General features: G+C 43.8%; 2 protein-coding genes across 10 annotated transcripts in view; one reads left to right on the top strand and one right to left on the bottom strand.

Moving 5' to 3' along the window:
• Positions 1-5,873, bottom strand: part of RPGRIP1L (RPGRIP1 like) — an 86,938-nt gene extending 81,065 nt beyond the window's left edge. For 4 of the 7 annotated variants that reach the window (XM_079759881.1, XM_079759887.1, XM_079759885.1 and 1 more), the window contains exons 1-4: positions 5,835-5,862; positions 3,853-4,140; positions 3,196-3,564; positions 1,461-1,608 (exon numbers count right to left, since the gene is read on the bottom strand). In XM_079759881.1, the coding sequence (XP_079616007.1) occupies positions 1,461-1,608; positions 3,196-3,280 (233 nt within the window). In that variant the 5' untranslated portion in view covers positions 3,281-3,564; positions 3,853-4,140; positions 5,835-5,862. Of the gene's footprint in view, positions 1-1,460; positions 1,609-2,143; positions 2,232-3,195; positions 3,565-3,852; positions 4,141-5,834 lie in introns of all 7 variants that reach the window. The other 3 variants (XM_079759886.1, XM_079759882.1, XM_079759883.1) reach the window with 3 other exon arrangements.
• A 302-nt stretch (positions 5,874-6,175) lies between these two features.
• Positions 6,176-19,833, top strand: part of FTO (FTO alpha-ketoglutarate dependent dioxygenase) — a gene marked incomplete at its 5' end in the record, with an annotated part of 299,032 nt that continues 285,374 nt past the window's right edge. The window contains one exon of one of the 3 annotated variants that reach the window (XM_079759889.1): positions 6,176-6,262. In XM_079759889.1, coding sequence (XP_079616015.1) covers positions 6,176-6,262 — 87 coding nt within the window. The remainder of the gene's footprint in view (positions 6,263-19,833) is intronic. The other 2 variants (XM_079759891.1, XM_079759890.1) reach the window with 2 other exon arrangements.

Below are 19,833 nucleotides of genomic sequence, written 5' to 3'. Positions count from 1 at the left end.
TTTCGGTCCTTTCTCCAGTAACAGCAGTCATTTCCATTGGTTTGATGATTTGATGATGTTAATGAACAATACGTGATCAGGTCAAGTTTGAGTACTATGTGAAAAGGAGGCTTATCAAATCTACAGTTATCCTAGAGTGACACTTACTCTATCGTAAGAATACATGTAAAGGCCATTTTACCTAGGTATCTAGGTAGTGTCAGGGGTGTGACATTGGGAGGAATGTAGAGCTTTGGGTCAGAGCGGTCAACAGATCATTACTCTCGGGTCTGAGTAAAATAAAATCCCAGGAGGTTAATGGCTTGAACATACCATACGCTAGTGGCAGGGAGATAAATAGAACACATGCGTACAACTTGACTCCCAGCCCAGTCCTTTTTCCATTAAACTACATGGCTCATTATTAAGTTGTTTTATATTTTCTGGCTAGGACAAATTACTAATGAGGTCAAGGTTGTGAATTCAATTCTTTTACTGACCAATTACGCTTAGAAAGAAAAAGAATTGTTTAGTGGTGAGAGACCACATTCCTCATCCTGACAGGCGGACATGTGTGTGTTACTGGCCAGAAAAGGAATCAGGCAAGTGGGTCACATGTCCTGAAAGCAGACATCACCACGACTCGAAGTCAAAGCCCGGCACACAGCAGCCCGGGGGCATCACAGCAAAGCCCACGGAGTAGAAACTGCGCTGGAGTCACCTCTTTAGAGTAAATTCCAAACAGACAGAAACCCATCTTCTTTCCTGGCTTCCTACCTTTTCATTTAACCTACAACGTGAGTAGGAACACAGACCTGTTCCTGCTTCTAGAAGTGAAAGCACTTTTTGTTTTGAACGCCACCCATTCAGAAGAGAGTCATCGTGTTTCTGAACAAGAGAGAATGAAGGAACATCTACTCGTAAGAAATCATCTGTGCAGACATTTCTGCATGCAAATCAGAAGTGACCATCTTTCTTCAGAAACGGCCGAGTCTCTGATCAATATAGACTCTAGACTAACTCAAGCAAAGTTAAATGTGTTCCAGATACTGAAGTGATGTTTTCATTAGTAAACCCTAAAGTTTAAAAACACATGCATTTTAACAAGTTAAAATAGCTAATTACTTTTTAAAACTTTCATTTTAAAATCAAGACGTTTAAAAAACCAGATGCTCTGGCCATTTGCTTATTAAACTATAAATATGAAACCCGGAGTTATTTATAGATATGATACACGCATGGCACACTTAGCTAATAGCTCTCCCTTTCAAATAGCAACTTCGGGCATAATAAACACTTATAATCTTCTTGGTTTATTCTTATAGTTTTTAAGAGTTTCCATTTTTAAAAAATTGTATTTATTTACAACCTGCCTGGCTACAAAAAGGATTTAAGGTGGAGTTTTCAATTAAGTTTATAAAAAAGCAAATCCTCCAAAACTTTACAGTCAGGAAAAAGAGCTCAAAGCTTTTTATCATAACCTTTTAATTTTATCCTCTTGCTTGCGGGCATGCTGCTTAAGTAAAATGTTCTCATCGTGCAAACGCAAAAATCTGTCTTCCAGTTCCTCACGACTGATCCGGGACACGATGACCTGGTGAGACTTCATCGTCCGTGTTGCTGAAGTTTCTGCAAAAATGCCAAGATCATTCATAGTGGGATCACTTAAACTAGTCTCTAAAAATGATAACTGTTGATATTAATATGAGATCTGATGCACTCATCTCAGATTTTTCCCTTTGTGACCCACAATTAAGACTGCTTTTGAAAATATTATAGCATTGTTCACATCACTGATTGGAGGTCAGAATAAAAACCTTTGCTATTAATACTTTATATGCAATATTGAAGGATCAGAACAATAATAATATCCACTCAAAAAAGGATTCAAATAGCCATTCTTTAAGATGTAAGCTGGAACTCTGATTCAATAAAGGATTTTTGACTTATATACTGAATGTTGAAAAAACTAAACTAGAAGTTTTTTGTTATTTTACAAAGAGTTATTACAATAATCTGGTGAACATAACATGATCAAAATATTTTTCTGAGCCACGGGTATTGGGTTATAAAAAATAAACTATATAAAATTTGAAAGACAAAAAAGAAATCCTTCACAAATTATTTATAATCTATCTTAAATATTTTTAAAGAACTTTTATACCTTTCAGCATGTGTATATGATATTTTTTACATATGCTTAAGTTTGGTACTTTCCATATCAGTGTGAAGCCGGTCGATTTTCAGCAATCCTCCAAAAGAAACAAAGAACAAATGGACAAAGATTAAAGCCCTCTGGTGGGTAACTGAGAGCAAGAATTGAATTAGGGTATGAAGTCCCAATAAAGACCTTTGCACACTTAAAATTTATTTGTATTTGAATCTCTGACACTCTGCCAAAAATCTAAAGCAAAGCTTATACATGTTTTACTTTTAACAATGAAAACTGTGTAATCAAATTTATCTTTTTCAATGAACAATGTCTTGACCACCTTTTGGTGGTGGTTCAAGGTGACCACTGACACGCTTCCGATGAACAGGTGTATGAACAGCCTTCGTGGAATGCATTTGATGTCACAGCTTCTCAGGGACAAATGCAGTGGTCTGACTGCGTGGCTGACACACCGTGCGCACAGAGAAACACACAGCCCGACGTTCCTTAAAGCTATGCTTTCATTTCTTAATCTGAAGTGCTTTTCAGCTCTACAGCACCACTCAGATATAAAAGGATAAAGAAACGTTCAATGTGTATTAATTTGATAAATCAGAGTCAATATCATGTGGGTAAACAAACCATTTTGAGATACTCTATTTGAAAGACAAAACATTTTTAAATATGGCATTTCCTCCCATATAAAACGTAAATGTAAAGAAACATTTTAATGGCGAATGTGATTTAAGCCAGGCAATTCGGGTTGGAGGCTTGATACTCTCTGTAGTTTCTACTGATGTGTGGAATTTTAAAAAGATGATTTATAACAATTCTTTATCAGAACAGAGGGGGATTTTACATTTTCTATGAGCTGTTGATAATTGATGCATGCAGTAAAATACCATATGTTGTTCTAAACACTCCATCCTCTCGTTTAGTCCAATCAAGAGCTATATAGTTACTTAAATGGCTCGGTTTGTATAAATATCAAAAATACTTTAAATTAAAAGTAAAGAAGTTACTGATCAAAGTTCATAACTGTAATAAATAACAGCTGGCCGTACCTTGTAACCCTCCCACGCCAAAGAGGTTCAGACCTATATCTTTCACAGGCAGGTCTCCTGCAGTCTCATCAGTTGGACCAGACATGGCCTATCTGTGGAGAAAAAGAAAATTCAAATAAAATCTTTCCAAGTTATAACATTAACTATGCAATGGAATGAACCAAATAAAATGAATAAGGCACTAGAACTTCAATGGACATCTTATTGCCCACATGTGCAGCTTGAAGAAGATGAAAGCTTCCATTTTAAAAGTAATACTACATTGAATCATGGAGACAGTGTTCCTTTCAACAGTCTATTTCCTGTAGTTTGCTTAGGAAATGAGGTCAGATTATCATTCTTCCTTCTCCCATCTTCTTATTCCTCTATCTGAAACAAAAACAAACTCTCCTAAATTTAGAAACACCTCCTCTCCACCCCTCTTCCCCTTCCCTGTCCCCAAAAGAAAGCAGATATCTTGGAAAACACTCAAGTCAGGAACTTGATTCAAATGGTTGTTCTATTACTTGGTAGCTGGTCAAGTCACCTAACCTTGATGAGTTTCAGCCCCTTAACTTAAAAAACGGAAAAAAATAATACCTATCTCACCGAGTTATGCTGAGGGTGAGATGGCAAATTAAAAGCATTTAGCACATTTGCCTGGGATGACAATATTACCTGAATGTTAATGTTCAGCTTGCTGCGCAAATGCATGGGTAGTTCCAAGTTTTGCAAAAGAGGTTTCATAAATTCACCAACTGGGTTGGTTTTAGTTGTGTCCTGTTTTTGTTGTCACGAGGCCCAGGTCCCAGAGCTTCCTCCTTCAGCATACAGGCTGTCCAGCCAATTCTGGCATTTTTAAAGTTTCTATTCTTTACAGAGATGCACCACATGGCTTAGTTTTGTATGTGGATGTGAGTGATCCATGCCATGTCTAGTATGCTTATATTTTCATTTCAATCTACCCTGAAAGCCAAATGTGAACTGTCAGTGGAGATGCCCTAAGGTAGAGGTTCTCAATCTCTACCATGTTGGTCTTAGAATGTCAAGTCCAAGAACACTGCAAGCTTTTTGGTCTTGCTCGCCTCTGTATTCCCAGAGGCTGGCCCAGGGCTGGCACATAGCAGACATTCGCTAACTAGTTGCAATGAACGGTGTTCGTGGAGCGTCAGGGTGTGTGGACCCAGACGTGGCTGACAAAATCTTCTCTGCTTATGTGTATATGCAGTATCTTCCAGCGGGAGGGTTCCTAACTTCGGTAATAACTGACCAAGGGCTGAGAACCTCTGCACTTTGCTCTGGCATAAACAGCTAACAGACGTTTGCCTGGTGGGCATCTAGTTCTCTTGCAGACAGTGCTACGGAAAAGGTCAATCTTAGGAACCAGATTATCCAGAAGTTTAAACCCAGGACATTTGTAAAAAGGGTACCTTTTCCATGATAGAGTTATGGCGGCTTTTATAATAATAAGGATGATGATGGTGTTAGCATTTATTGAGTGCTTCCTAAGATGTGCTAGGCACTCTTCAAAGTGCTCTGCTTATACAAGTTAAAGATCTCACACTATCCTTGTGAGATTGTTACGTAAATGATTCCCACTTTGCAAATGAAGACGTGGGGACACGGCTTAGGTAACGTGTCCAAGATGGCACGCATCTAAGAAGTAACTGTCTAGTCACTTTTTTTATTGTCACCACTGGGAAGAGGGAGTGACCTCTGACTGGCATCTAGAGGTCAGAGATGCTAACCATCCTGCAGTGCACAGGGAATCACAAGTATCTGGCCCCACAGGCTACGGAGGTTGAGGAACCCTGTGCAGTGCGGCCAGGCCTCCCCACCACCCTCTCAGGCTGGCCCTCCTTGCTCACTATGCTCCTCTCACACTGTTGTCCTTCAGGTTCCCCAAATCCAGGTACCCCGGCCTTGCTCAAGGCCTTTGCTGACTCGATATCCTTTGGGGCTCAGCTCCAACCACTTCCCCATGTTAAGATGCCTCTCCCTCCCAACTTAGTCACTGTTTATTTCTGTTCCCGCAGTCATCTCTGTCTGAAATTGTTTTACTTGTTACTAGTTCATTTCTAGTTCGTCTTCACTAATAAAGTACGAACGAGCATCTTGAGGCAGGTATCTACAGTTGGTGGGGTACAGTGCCTGGCACAAAGTGGGCACCACCACGAATATTTCTTGAATGAATAAATGACTACCTGGCACTGAGACTAACATGGTAAACAAAGTCCCCGCCTTTATGCAGGTAACAGGCTATGGGATAACAAGGCGATAACATGGCCTATAAATAAACAATAGGCCACTGGGGAGGCTTACGGGTGTACCAAGCAACTGCACACCCAGGTCATCTAAGCGAACTGTGTAGGACCTGCTTGAAGAAGGGCTTGGATAAGCACTGCGATTCTCAACAACGGCCCTCAGCGAGGGTTTAGGTCTGGGCTGCACATTTTCAAACCTGGGCTGGGCGTGGGGGCAATGGGCGGGGTGTGGTTCAGGCCTTGACGATGTGGGGGTTTCTCGTACTAGGCTCTTTTTCACGCGAGCAGAACTCCGGGGCCTTCTCCAGGCCGTGGAGCAGAACCCAGGACCCCGGCCCGCGCTGCAGGTAGGGAGTCGGCCACCTCCATCGCCCTCTCCACCCCCAGAGTACTCACCGCCACACTCTCCCCGCGGCTAGCTAACCGTTGCTATAGCGCCGACGGCGTGTCACACCGCCGGCCGAGAGAAGCATGGGAAAAACATGGCAGGCCCCATTGCCTCCTGGGAAATGTAGTTTTCCTGGGGCTCCATCCCCGCCAGTTCTCAGGGCCTCGAACTACACTAGCCCAGCTGTGGGACCTGGGAAATTCTAGTGCTCTAGATCCCTAGGCGCTCGCGGTGCCGCCGCGGTGCAGCCTGGGAGTGGTAGTTCCCGTGGCTCTGGGGTAGCATGGTGGCGAACGGGAGCAGGACGCCGAGAGAACTACAAGCTGGAGGCGGGGACCAGAGCGAGGGAATGTACAATCCTGGCGGTGGCGGAGAAGGTTGTAGCGGCAGCATGAAGCGAACCCCGACTGCCGAGGAACGGGAACGCGAAGCTAAGGTATGTGGGGCCCTCCGGAGTCTGGGATCTTTTGTGTACTTGGAGCGAGGGGCAGGGAACCTGAGGGACTTGGCTGGAGGGCAAGCAGACGCGTGGTCTGAAGCCAAGGCTTGAAAGGGCCTTGTCAGCAAGGAAACCAGAGACCTAGGGGGTTATACGTTCGTGCAGGCCTAGTCCTATTGGATCAGCTCACAAACGGGAGACATCCATTTAGTTGTTCTGCACCTAACTCCTCGGGTAAATCTGTAGCTACTCTTGTGCCTCAGTTTACCGAACTCTCAGATGACTGTGATGGTACCCGCTGTGCCTTTCTCTCTGGTAATAATTTCTGAGGAGTGAGGTCAGATATGTTTATTTGGAACCGTTTTTTCAGTGGCCCACTGATATGTTCTGTTTTCAGCATAGCAGTTAGCAACATTTAACTACAATCCTGTTACCTACTTTTGGAGTTCAGCCTCTAGTAGTTGCTGTTTCATGGGATGAAAATAATAATAGCAATAGCAGTTTTTAAAATGGCATTTATCACATGTCAGGCTTGCATTGAGTTCATACTGTTTATATTATTTCATATTCTTACCGCAGCAGATTGCAAGATAGATATTTAAACAGATGGAGTATCAACAATCCTGCTTTACAGATGAAGACTTGAGTTCCAGAAGAATTGAGTGTTTTCCTTTCTCTCATCCCCCAAATCAAGTTCTGTTTATTTGTCTAAACATATTGGTAATCTGTCCACCATTTTTCCATCTCCACCTTGGCCCAAGCTATCACCATCTCTAATGGACTGTTACAGTCGTCTCCTTATTTGTATGCACTCACTCTATACCCTTCTTCCCCACCTCCCACACAATCCGTGTCTTCTCCACCCTGCAGATCTAATCATGTTCATGTACCCCCTCTCTCCTCTGCCAACCACCTCTTTCAAATCTTCCATGACTTTCCGTTGCTCTTCAGATGAACACAAAACTTCACATGGCCTTCATGGTCTGGACCCTACTTGCTTCTACAGCCTCATTGGACATGACACTCTCCTTGCTCTTTGCCCACCAGCCTTCTTAAACGTCCCTCTTCTGTTACCGAGCTCAAGCATGAGAAGTAGTTGCCACTGGGTAGTTTTATTTCCTTGCAGCAAGTAAAGGGAAAGGGATTCACATTCAAATCTGTCTCCCAGCAGGGTGGCTTCACCATTGCTTGGATCCAGATTTGGATCATTAACTTGTTGATTCCTTCTCTACATCAGATCAGATTGCGTACCTGTCATACTCATTGGTTACAGCTGCATCTGCCGAACACTGTGCTGTATTTTAACACTTAGCAAGAAGAGCACTTAGTAAGAACCACCCAGACCTTGAGACACTTGTCCCACCTAAGAATTCCCCCTGAGATTTAAAAATTTTTTTTTATTCCTCATTCTTGAGGGAGCGGGGATGAAGATCATACTTCTGTAACTGCTTCTTGCTGAACATGAACAGAGGGGGTCTTTGAGTTAGAGGAGTGAGATTCTCTGGCTGCCTGATCTTATGGAAGTCTGGGGGTCCCCTAGATTTCTGGGATTCCTGAGAACAGGAGTGCATAAAGAGACAGAAAGTAGGAAAAAAACCATTAGGAGTAAGAGCAGACTTATTGGACGTCAAGTATCTTGTAGCAGCTTGAAGTCAGACAGGGGTTCGCAGGAGTACGATGGATCTGGTACCTTGTTCTCACTGGCTAGAATAGCAGGCTTCACTCAAGAGTGATGTATTTAGGAAACTACATTGTATAGGGCAGTGGTCGGCAAACTCATTAGTCAACAGAGCCAAATATCAACAGTACAACGATTGAAATTTCTTTTGAGAGCCGAAAACTGACTTCTGCGCATGGGCCATGAAGTTTCAATCGCACTGTACGTGCGTGCCCACACGTGGTATTTTGTGGAAGAGCCACACTCAAGGGGCCAAAGAGCCGCATGTGGCTCGCGAGCCGCAGTTTGCCAACCATTGGTATAGGGTAAGAGAAGAATGAGTTGTTAATAATACCAAATGAGGACCGGACCCCGCTGGGCTCAGTTGATCTTGCGGGGATCCTGATTTCCAGGTTTTTAAGGATACCCAGTTCCCTGATTATGTGGGCGTAGTTTAGTGTCTGTTGGTGTGGGCAAAATCATGTCAGCATTTTAATTTATTTTTTTAAATTTCATTGTTTAAAGTATTACAAATAGTAGTACATATGTCTCCTTTTTCCCCTATTGACTTCCCCCCAGCCTCCCCTACCCCCAGGGACATGCCCTCCCCCCCTCCCCCCCACCAGTGTCTTGCGTCCATTGGTTATGCTTATATGCACGCATACAAGTCCTTCCGTTGATCTCTTACCGCCCCCCATATTTATTTAAGTTTTCAGGTACCTGTACTAATTGGCTAACATATTAGAAGTAAGGGGGTCCCAGGAAAGGGAGAAACCAAGTTATGTTGGGGAGGGTCGATTTTATGGAGTTCCTCCTGCCAACCCCCAAATTGTGTCCACAATTGAAACCACTCCAGCAATTATACTGGTAAGTCCTCGTCCTCTTTTTAACATCACTGGAAAGGCAGTGCCTCTGGCTTGACAGCCCTGGCTCCATTTTAGAAGTGGCTCCATTGTATTATTGTTTATATTTTCCCCCTTTTGATCAAGATCTTTCCTTGAAAGCAATGATCAGAAAACAGCACTGATCAGTTATTAAAATCATCACTGGCCCTCTATTATCAGGTGACTCATTTTGAGTATTGCGTGCCATTGTCAGTCCCTGAAGCCAGGAGGGCTCATTCCTGGTATATCATGTCCCATGTAGAAAGGAAAAGTAGTTTGTTCTTTCCTTCGGAGCCTTAGGCCACATTTGAGCAACAAGCGCACCAGAACACAGGAACCCTGCATTGTCATCATGTTTCTTTAAGAGCAGGGCCTGGATTATATTTACTTCTAACTTTATCTTGTCGGAGGGGTTTTATCCAAGTACAAGAAGTATTAACCACAGGGCAACCCCCACCTTGCTTAACTAGAATGTTTTCAAGAGCAATACTCTTGTCTCATACTGCTGCGGTGATCATTGTAATACCTGGCCAAGGAAAAGTATTCTTAAACATCTTCTGTAGTTTCTTACATGTAAACTAGAGGCCCGGTGCACAAAATTCATGCACGGGTAGGGTCCCTAGGTCTGGTTGGCGATCAGGGCCGATTGGGGCCTTCTGGCTGCTGGCCGGGGCCTTCCTTCGTTCCGTGCTGCCCCCTGGTGGTCAGCACACGTCATAATGAGCCATTGAACGCATGATTGAACTCCCGAGAGGACAATTTGCTTATTAGGCTTTAATATATATATATATATATAGATATATCTATATATATCTATATATATCTATATATATATCTATATATATTACAGTCCTTAGTGATCATTTCAAAACATTGATCAACATTTTTCAGAGGAGTGTCTTTATAACATTGGGCTATACAAAATAAAGATTTTTAATAGCAAAATTTTTTATAATAACAAAGTTCAGTTCAGTTTGAATAGTAGATCTAAATCAAGAACAATACCCAAGGGCCATCAGCTGAAGACATTAAATAACCAGGAGGTGCTGGTGGGTGCTGTGTTGAATCATTTGGCTTGTGCTAAATCTGGTACCTTTATTGGCACTGACATCACCAGGTGATAAGCATCCAGGAGTTAGTGCTTTTAGATTTAGTCACACATGGATTAGCTCAGAGTCCCTGAAGTTCTGTATATTAGAGTTTTCTTCACGAATCTCTCTGAAGATGAAACATCTGTGTACAAACATTTTTGTCAAAGCATCAGAGTAGAATAGTCCGTAAGTGACAAGACTTAAAAATGGTTGTGGTTAGAGGTCATAGACCCACATCTGAAGATCCCTCCTCTGTGAGCCTTCTGCACTGTATACACACCTCTTGCATTGTGCACGGCCCTTCCGTAACTTACATTTATCTTTCTGTTTTTGTCCTACCTTATGTCTCCTCATTTTGAAACAATCATTTTGTTCTAGGACAAAATTATTTTTCCTTTTTCTTTCTTTCCCAATAAAACCTATGTCCTTTATACTCTTCCTTCTCTAAAGACATTCTCCTAACACCCATGTAACAGACACATCGCCTGGTTGCCTCCCACACCAGGGGCAGGAGTGAACCCTCAACCTGGTATGTTTCTTGACCAGGAATTGAGCCCAAAACCCTGTGGTGCATGGGCCGGCACTCTAGCCACTTAGAAACACTGGCCAGGAGCTTACTGACTTCTCTTTTAAAAAAGTGAATTTATATGTGGTCCTTCTAGAAGGTTCTAACTTCCAATGATGTTAATATTCCCATTAAAAAATAAGTAATACAAACAAAAAACCATTCTCCTTTTCTTCAACAAGAGTGTATCTCTATTTCTCATACATTCTTCTAATGAGGGGGGGATATGAGAAATAGATGAAAGGTTCAGCATCATTTATTTGAGAATGTTTCCTGTGTGATTTAACATACCCAATAGGCCTGATTATTTTAATTTCCTGCTTTTATCAAGAGAGAAAACAAGTCCTTGAGGGGTTTCTGGGATTCTTCTTACAGACTCCAAAAGTCCTAAAAATATCAAGGTCAAGAAAATGACTTTCCAAGAAAACAAAATGACTCTCTTTAAATTTGGTATCTTCGGAAGTTGGGCAAACATATCAAAAGTTTTAAAACAATTTCCAAATGAAGTCATAGATAAAAATACTTAAAAGTTACTCACTTAATCAAAGTGACAATCAAATAGTTTGCCCCATCTACGGAAAGGAAAAGAGTTGTTAAAACAAAATTGTAGTTTTCCCAATATTGAGAAAATTCAGTGTACATAGGCAATTAAAGACCTGATGATAAAGAGTATACCTTTATCGTCTTTTATAACTTCTTATTCAGAGCATACGAATAATATAGGAGAATAACATTAAGTTTTGGCTTAACCAAGTACACTATTGAAGTGAAAGCTTAATTTAAAAGAAGTCAGTTTTAGCCCGCTTAATCCATAAAAGGCAAATTCTTTCTATTTTTTTAAATTCTGAAGTTTTAACCCTTGGAAAACTTAATTTTAGTGACAACCAAGAATCAAATTTGTCTAACCCTTAAAACCTTAATTTTTGAGACAACCAAAAATCAAATCTACACTAATAAAAGAGAAATATGCAAATTGACCATCACTTTGTGACACCAACCAGCCAATCAGAAGTGAGTATTCCAATTAATGCAACAAAGATGGCGGTGGCCCCGCCCCCAAGCTGCTGCAGGCCTCTGGGCAGCATGCATGCAGGCGCAGAGTGGCCGGGCAGGGTGGGACACCTGCTATGAGGAGGGGGGTGGAGGGAGCTACAGGAGTGGTGCTCTGGCTGGAGAGAAGACTGAAGGCTCCGGCCGGAGTGAAGATGGAAGGCGGTGGCCAGAGCGAAGGCCTGGGTCCTGGGTCCCGGAGGAAAACCGGTGCCGGCAGCCAGGGGAAGGACGGCCTATTGCTTGAATCTTCGTGCAACGGGCCTCTAGTTGGTGAATAATTTTATAACCTCTAGAAAGATAGGTACTCTGGCTGCATTCTTAGAAACATGTATTTCCTTAATCTAGCTACAAATATCTTTAGTTTCTCCGTATTAAAAAGCCAAAAGTAGGTAACAAAGATAGTCATCAACTTATTTTTGTAAATCCCAATAGAATAAAAAACAACTTAAATCAGTTTTCATATAAAATAATGTCCTAGACCATGTAACCCTGAAAACTATGTTATAGTTTTTAATTTAGATAAACATTTCATTAAGTCAGATAAACAGCTCTTTTTAGAAAAACCTAATATTAATAATTTCCTCTGGAGGTAGACAAACATACACACATATAGACAGACAAAACCAGAGACCTGAAAGCTTCATTTTAAAATTCCGTTAGTCATCAGACAGGTATGGGGAAAAAACACCCCTTTAATTTTAAGTCTATGTGTCAATCACATCTAGCGGCTGGCTCTCAATCCAGGCAAAACAAACTTCACGTGCCACTGACGTTACCAAGAGAACCTCTCAAAAGCCTTTATCCCTACGACAATCAAAAGGGAAATCCCCAAACCAAATGAGCCCCACGAGGACTCAGAAACCAGGAAAGTCTCTGGGGCCCTCGGTCTAATTCTGGACAATGCACCCCAAGAGGCTGCATTTGGGGCTCAAATCTGAGTTCCCCATAGTGGGCACGTTTACGTATTAGAGGCCCGATGCATGAAAATTTGTGCAAAAGTAGGCCTTCCCCTGGCTGCCCGCAGGCACCCGGGACCTGGGCTGGCTTCCCCCTGGCACCGGCTTCCTCAGGAAGGACGTCCGGAATGACCACCTGAAGGATGTCCGGTCTAATTAGCATATTACCCTTTTATTATTATAGATAAGACAGACAAGGCGAATGCAAACGTACACACAAAGACCAAAATCCAACTCGAATGGGACAGAGACCAAGTGGTGGAGATGATGATTCCATAACCTCTAGGCCTCTGAGAACACTCAGCGGCCCAGGGGTTCGCGGACACCAGACGAGCAGACCAGAAATGTTCACCGAGGATGGCTAGGATTGCCCCACAGGGGTTTTCTCAACCCTCCAGAGTTAGACCTAGGTCAGGCCCTGAATCCGGAGTCCTGGAGACCGTTCCTGCCCAACGAACCTGAAACCGAGTGTCCGCCAACCCTGTGCCCCACACGGGACTAGCACACGAGTCATAGCACGCTGGCTGGACTGCTCGCCTTTCTTCCTAAGCGCTGAATGAAACAGGCTCGGGGGGCCACTCCACCTCGCTGTGCAGGCAGGCCAGGCACCCCTGTCAGTGATCGGCACCGAGTGCGAGTCTCCTCCTAGGCCGCAGATCTGTGCAGTGGAGACGAGGGCCAGTAAGCCCGGGCAAGCTGCCACTGCTGAGAGCCCCATCTGAGTTTAGGAGAGCCCCAAATTTGTTACTGAACTCAAGGGGTTCAGAGCTCTGGGTGTCCGATTAAAGGCGAGATGTGGTTGTTGTTAGGCAGTTCAGTGCAGCAAGTAAAAGAGATGGGATTCCCATCCAAAGCTCTGTCTTTCAGAAGGGAGGTGTAGCCATTGCCATATACTCTGTTTGGTCAAGTACATGTTGGTTTCTTCTTTGCATGGAGTTGGGTTCTGGTTCCGGGTCATGCTCACCTGGTTCCAGGCACATCTGCAAAATACCGTGCCACCTTTTGACATTGAGCAAGAATCACATTTAGTGGGAACCGCCCAGACCTTGAGACCCTTGACCTCTCTAACATTTCCTGGGCTTTATCTTGTCCCCCGGCCTTTACACAATGCTCTGTGTTGCCCACTCTGTATTCGGCAAATATTAGAAGTGAGGACCGATGGTAAATAAAGCAGACACAGTTCTTGGTGTCAGAACGTAGAGTCCCACAAGTGAGCTTGTCTAAGGAGAATACCTGTAAGGATTTCAAATGTAAACTGTTTTAGAATGACCTGAGTTACAGGTTTCACCAGGCCCCTGCACTTTCCATGCCTGAACACGCATGTGAGATGCCCCGTGTGCTGTGATGGGTTTGCAGTGGGAGGATCCTTCTCCACTTCTGGTCTGTGTACATCAGGGCAGGGAAACACGTGGCACCCAAGGGCATTGTGCATGGTGTCTTTCTCCCCTTTGGGGTGTACGTTTCCAGTCCCTCCTTTCTTCTGTAAGGAGTTAATGAGCACCTGTTAACGCGCCCCTGGCAGACTCTGGGGTTATGATTTTGCTATGATCACTGTCCTCTCTTTGTTGTCATCACCGCCTATCTGGCCCCCCTAGGTGTTTGGCCTACTTTCCGACCATTCATTCTGTAAGCTGGTATTGAGTGTCTAAGAGGGCAGACTTAGTCAGGGTTCCGCTGACTCCTCTCTCGTGGGGTACTAGTTAAGTACCACCCTTGGGGGATTAAGAAAAAGGTCACTCAAACCATTGTGTTCTGAGGTTCGGATGAGGACCTTGGTTAAGTGCCGAGTGGTGTACTCAGTGCTGGGGACACCTGGGTAATACTGTAGTATTGGTCCCATGATATTGGCTGTAGGTGACCAAACAAATACCAAGAGTGGAGTGGTGAGTGTTACCATGGGAACAGGACATGGCAGCAAGGAGGATGAAATGTGGTCTGGAGGTCATGGAATTCCCTCCAGAACCTGTTTAAAAGTATATCCTTGCCTGGCTGGTGTGGCTCAGTGGACTGAGCGTTGTCCCATGCACAAGAGGCCATGAGTTCGATTCCCGATCAGGGCACATGCCCAGGTTGTGGGCTGGATCCTCAATAGGGGGTGTGCAGGAGGCAGCTGAAGTTTCTCTCTCATCGATGTTTCTATCTCTCCCTTTCTCTCTAAAAAGTCAATGAAAACATTTTTAAAAAAGTATACCCTATGAGAGGCCTAGAACTCCTTTAGAGGCTGTTCAGAAATGTTAGAACTGTTTCTTAATCATGGAATGAAAATTGTGGATGTTGAATTACAAGTTAGCGTCTTATGCTGGCTTGGGTAGGAAGATTTAAAAAAATATTGAAAATAGAAATAGTTTACATTTATTAACCTTTTGCACTCGGATGTCGAGTGTGACTCGACACGGTTAGCATTAGATAAAGGAATCGAGAAAAAAGCAAGCGAGTGCAGAGGGTTAAAAAGGTTATACACCTAATAGGAACATAATAATTTTAAGTAATGTATAGTTTTTTTCAGTAAAGGAATACCTCCAGAATAGTTAAACTTGCTGTTTCAAATAAAAAATCATTAATAAAGTCTTCTGTTTTTTTGGCTAGAGCTGCCTTCACATCATTTAACAAGATAAATGTTGTTAGGTTTAATGAGTTTTAAAAATAATAACTCAGTAAAAGGAAGTTTGCTATTTATGTATGTACTCACTGTGGTTTTTTTTTACCTCAAATTTTTAATTTTATTTTTTGTATTTTGGCCTTTTAGTGAGGTCCTGAGAAGGTTCTTTTGGTCTCTTCCTCCACGCTGGATTATTCTGGATTATTTCACCGATTTGTCTGATGGTAATTTAGGAAACTAAATCTAGGGCATTTTTTATGATGGGCCAATGATCAGGGGATTTAAGAAAATTAAAACTTGGCCTGACAGATTCTACTCTGTTCCCTCCTCCCCCCCCAATTTTATCTTGATCTTTTTCTTGACATCTCTTTCAAGGTGTGGGTCAGGCGTTAATCACCATTTAGTAGTTTTGATTGTCTCTTATCGACAGAAGGGTTAATTTGTTACTAGTTTCCAAATCACTTTAAATACCTTCATTAAAAATTAATTAAACTAATGAGTAACAGTAAGTTCTTGTTACTTTCTATGATTTCCAGATCTTTTTTTTTTTCAGATCTTTCTTTTTTTTAAATATATATATTTTTTATTGATTTCAGAGAGAGACCGAGATAGAAACATCAATGATGAGAGAGTATCATTAATTGGCTGCCTCTTGCACGCCCCCTACTGGGGAGGAGCCTGCAACCTGGGCATGTGCTTTGCCTGGAATTGAGAGCTTGTTTGGAGGTTCTAGCAGGGGAGCGCAGCTACTCGTATACCCTGACCGAAGACCGGTCCTCTCCTCTGGGGGGAAGGTCGTCCTCTTCGACCAAGCGCGCAGCTTCGGGAGGGACGCACATGGATCGGTGAGGGAGGAGGGGGACACCCGCCTAGCCAGCCAGATCAGCCGAATCAACCCTGGCGATCAATGGGGTGACAGATGTCGCAGCCAGATCGCCCTCACATCCCTTTGCCTGGAATTGAACCTGGGACCCTTCAGTCTGCAGGCCGATGCTCTATGCACTGAGCCACACCAGGTAGGGCTAGATCTCTTAACAATCTTCTTGTTGGTTTTGAACATGAAATTTGCCATTGGGGAAAGTCTTAGACACTTACTTAACACATTTAACACTCAGGCACTTGAAACGACCCTGGGGTTCATTGAAGTCAGCATGTCTCTTTAATCCTTCCATCTCTCCAGTGTACTTGGTCAGTGTCTCGCGCAGAAAAGACATTTATCTGTTGAAGAAAGATGGAATGGTTGAGAGCCTCCAGCGTCTGATACATGTTACATGTTAACTCCTAGTAGCATCTCACTGGCTCCCTGGATCAGAGGATTTATTGTGGCTGTGTGTAGCTTCCAGACCGTATGCTTCAAGCAAGTAGGGACCATATCTTTTTGGTTTTGATCTTCACCATTCTGTCCCCAGCACTTAGATTAACATTGTGCCAGGCCCAGAGTCAACCTTCCACATTCATCAAGTGAATGAATGATGAGCATCACCTGTTATTTGTCATTAGGTTTTGTATTAGTGCGAGATGTCCCTGCACCTGAAAGGAATAATGGAAACTGGTTAAATACGGGTTGTCAACGACTTCACATACCATATCAATACCGTATCAATACCGTATTCATTTTGAGACACAAGACTCTTCTCTTTAACACATGCGTTAACAACGGTCAACAATTGTTTTCTATGGTTCTCTTTCAAATTTAAATGGCTAGTTTCCCCTTCAGGTTTAGTGTACTTTGTTGTTGTTAGTTTATTATGGTAGATTTCTTGGCAAACTTACATTTAAAGGGTGACTTTGTAACTTCTGGAAGGGAAGACCTTTATAGTAGATATGGTACTTTTGGAACCTTAAAATAAGGCACTGTTTAGAGGAGAAATTAGACTTCTGTTAACGCCATTCACTCAAACCTTACGTTATATAAACCAATTCTTTAGTATTTTACAGAATGTTCTCACCAGTTGATTTTCCGATGCAAGCCGGGAGGGCTCCTGGGGACAGTTGGGCTGGGTCAGGGCGCATTGAGGAGACTAGGATTTGCGTAGGTAGGAACTTGCATCCAAACATTTGTCCTTGGCGCAGTGTTTCTGCTCAAGGCCCACGCACGTCTGAAAGCCGAACCTCGCGTCGGGGCTGTGGGCTTGCATTTCTGTTTATGCTACACGCGTCTGTCCCGTTGCCATGCCCATCACTTAAGCGCCTGTAGTTTTGGAAATGAAACGACCTGCCTGCAGAGCGACCAGGCCTTCCTCTGTGTCGAGGAACTGCCACGTGGATAATGGCAGTGGAGACTTTTACGGCCGGTAGAAGCCAAATAGAAAACTCGGCGTGGAGGACCAAATTAGGTTGCATCTGGTCTCAAGAGGAGCTCCATCGCCAGGGCACGAGGATGTTCCTAACTGCTTGTGGTCAGAACGTTCAGAGCTCTGATTTCTGCGTTAGCCCTTCGCCTGCCCTTGGCCACCTTCATTGAGTGGGGGGCTCATCCGAGGCCGAGCTTCAAGGGCCAGCATTTCTCCAATAATAATACAGAGTGGGCTATTGTGGCACCTCGCTCCCTCCGCGGAACTGGGCATGAGTAAGGTCTCGAGGCCGTGCTCATATGGATTTTCTGTTTCTGAGTGCAGCGTCCATTATCTGACTGTTTTCCAGGTGGCCATGTTTTGAAATAGAGAGGGAAAATTTTGCTGATGAATTACTTTTTATTTATTTATTTTTTTACTGTCAGCATGAACGTTCTGCGTTGTTTTGCTTGAGAATAGCACCCGACAAACAAATGCCAACATTCCAGCGTCCGTGAACTCTGGCCCGTTGTCATGTCACTCTTGTTGTTTAGGTAAACAGCGTGCCGTTTTTCGCCGAATCAGCAGCCAGTATGCTGCGAGCGATTTCTGCGTTAGTCACGGTATTGGCTGGTGACACTATTAATGAGACAATAATTGGGACCTCGTAGTCATTGTTCTCATAAAACACGAGCCCGGTATCGGAACCGGCCTGGCAGAGGAGTGCCTGTGCAGACCCAAAGGCCGGGACGGGGCCGCGTGGCCGGTGCGGCCAGCTTTTAAATTCATCAGACCGCTGCTGCTTAAGTTGTCCCAGCTGCTAATGCCGGAGCCATTACCGTAATGGACTCGGCAAATGAAGGAGAACGAAGACACGCACACTTTATTACCAGAGGGGCAATTTTCTCTTCATCTGTAATAGCAGCCGGGCCTCATATTGATCAGACCATCAAGATACTAATCCTCTGTAAAATGACTTGTTATAACCGAGAATGTGTTCATCCAAATCAGTCTGCGTCCTCCCTGGCTGCTGACTATTGAATACGGACGGGGAGACGGTTTGTTTTTCATGATTGAAAGCCTCTGCCCTGGGAACGGGTGGCGTTCCCCTCGCCACACTGAGCACTTAATCTCGGCGATAGCCCAGGCTTGTCTTTTTGTTTTAAACAGAACATCACCCACTTAATTAAGGAGTGCGCGTCTGCCTCGCTGTCTGAGTTATGCCGGTGTTTTATGGGCCCCTGGATTTATTAAGCATCTTGTTTTACATTCCGTCCGTGGTTCGTGCTGTAAATAAAAACAGGCCCTTCTTGCCCATAGTAGACATTTGCAGGTAGCAAATGTCAATACGTCCTCGAGGATGTGAGGTGCTTTGATTTATATTTCAGGCACCAGGTTGTGCTTTGTCGATTGAACCCATAGGCGGGATGCAGCCTGGTGGCTTCGGTGCAGCAGATGGGCGTTTGCATCATTGTCTGAGAAAGTTTATGGTTATTTCTGCCTCCGTGGTTCGGTAGATTGCTTTTGAGACAATGAGGCATATCTACTCCCCCCCCCACCCCACCCCACTCTGTGTTTTGTGAGAAATGACTATGGCTACATATTATTATAATTACAAGAAGACCTGTTAAAACCCGAGTTCTATCCTCCTTAATATTTAGAATTTTAGGAATTATTCCTTAAAATTTCCATTTTTCTTCAGTCTAGTCCCCACATACATTATATGTTTACTAGAGGCCTGGTGCACAAATTCGTGCATGGGTGGAATCTGACCAGCCCACCCTGATGGGGGCCGATCAGGCAGGGGCCAGCTGGGGAGAGGGTCGATTGGGGGCAGGGCCGGCTCGGGGGAGGGGCCGTTGGAGGTTGGGGGCGCCAATTGGGGCCTCGATCGGGCCGGTTGGCCACCGCAGTGCGCGTCATAGCTACGGGTCATTCCAGTCGTTCCATTGTTCTGTTCGTTTGGCTTTTATATATATATATATATATATATATATATATAGATTTGTACACAGACTCAGATGCCCTCTTGGCAACATATGTTTTTTTATTTATTTTTTATTCTAATACATTGTCATTGCTTAAAGCATTTGCGTGGCCTTCTCTGTAGAGGTCATTCAGAAATTAGTCCTCTGTGTGCCGGGATTGTGGTCGGGGCTGGAGACTCAAGGATGAGTCAGATACAGTCTTTGCCATTGAGGCCCTCAGCTCAGCGGGGAGATAGGCATACGGACAAATAATCCCAAGGCTGCAGCATGGTCGGTGTTCCCATCCACTGGTGAATGCGGTTCCTGGGAGGGGTGCCACCACGGGCACAGGATTGAAACCAGGCCCTCGGTTTTTCTTGCCTTGTTACCAAATGCAGAATTGTGCAGTTCCATCCCACCTTCACACTGATGTGTGAATGATTGCTAGCTGTTTGAAAGAGATCGAATTTTTCCCCCTCACAGGAGGCTTGTTTACTGCCCCCTGGAGACAAACGAAAGATGG

This window comes from Cnephaeus nilssonii, assembly GCF_951640355.1.
Source record: "Cnephaeus nilssonii genome assembly, chromosome: 20".
NCBI lineage: Eukaryota > Metazoa > Chordata > Mammalia > Chiroptera > Vespertilionidae > Cnephaeus > Cnephaeus nilssonii.
The sequence above is the reverse complement of the archived record's forward strand: the minus strand, read 5'-3'. Positions and strand labels throughout refer to the sequence as shown.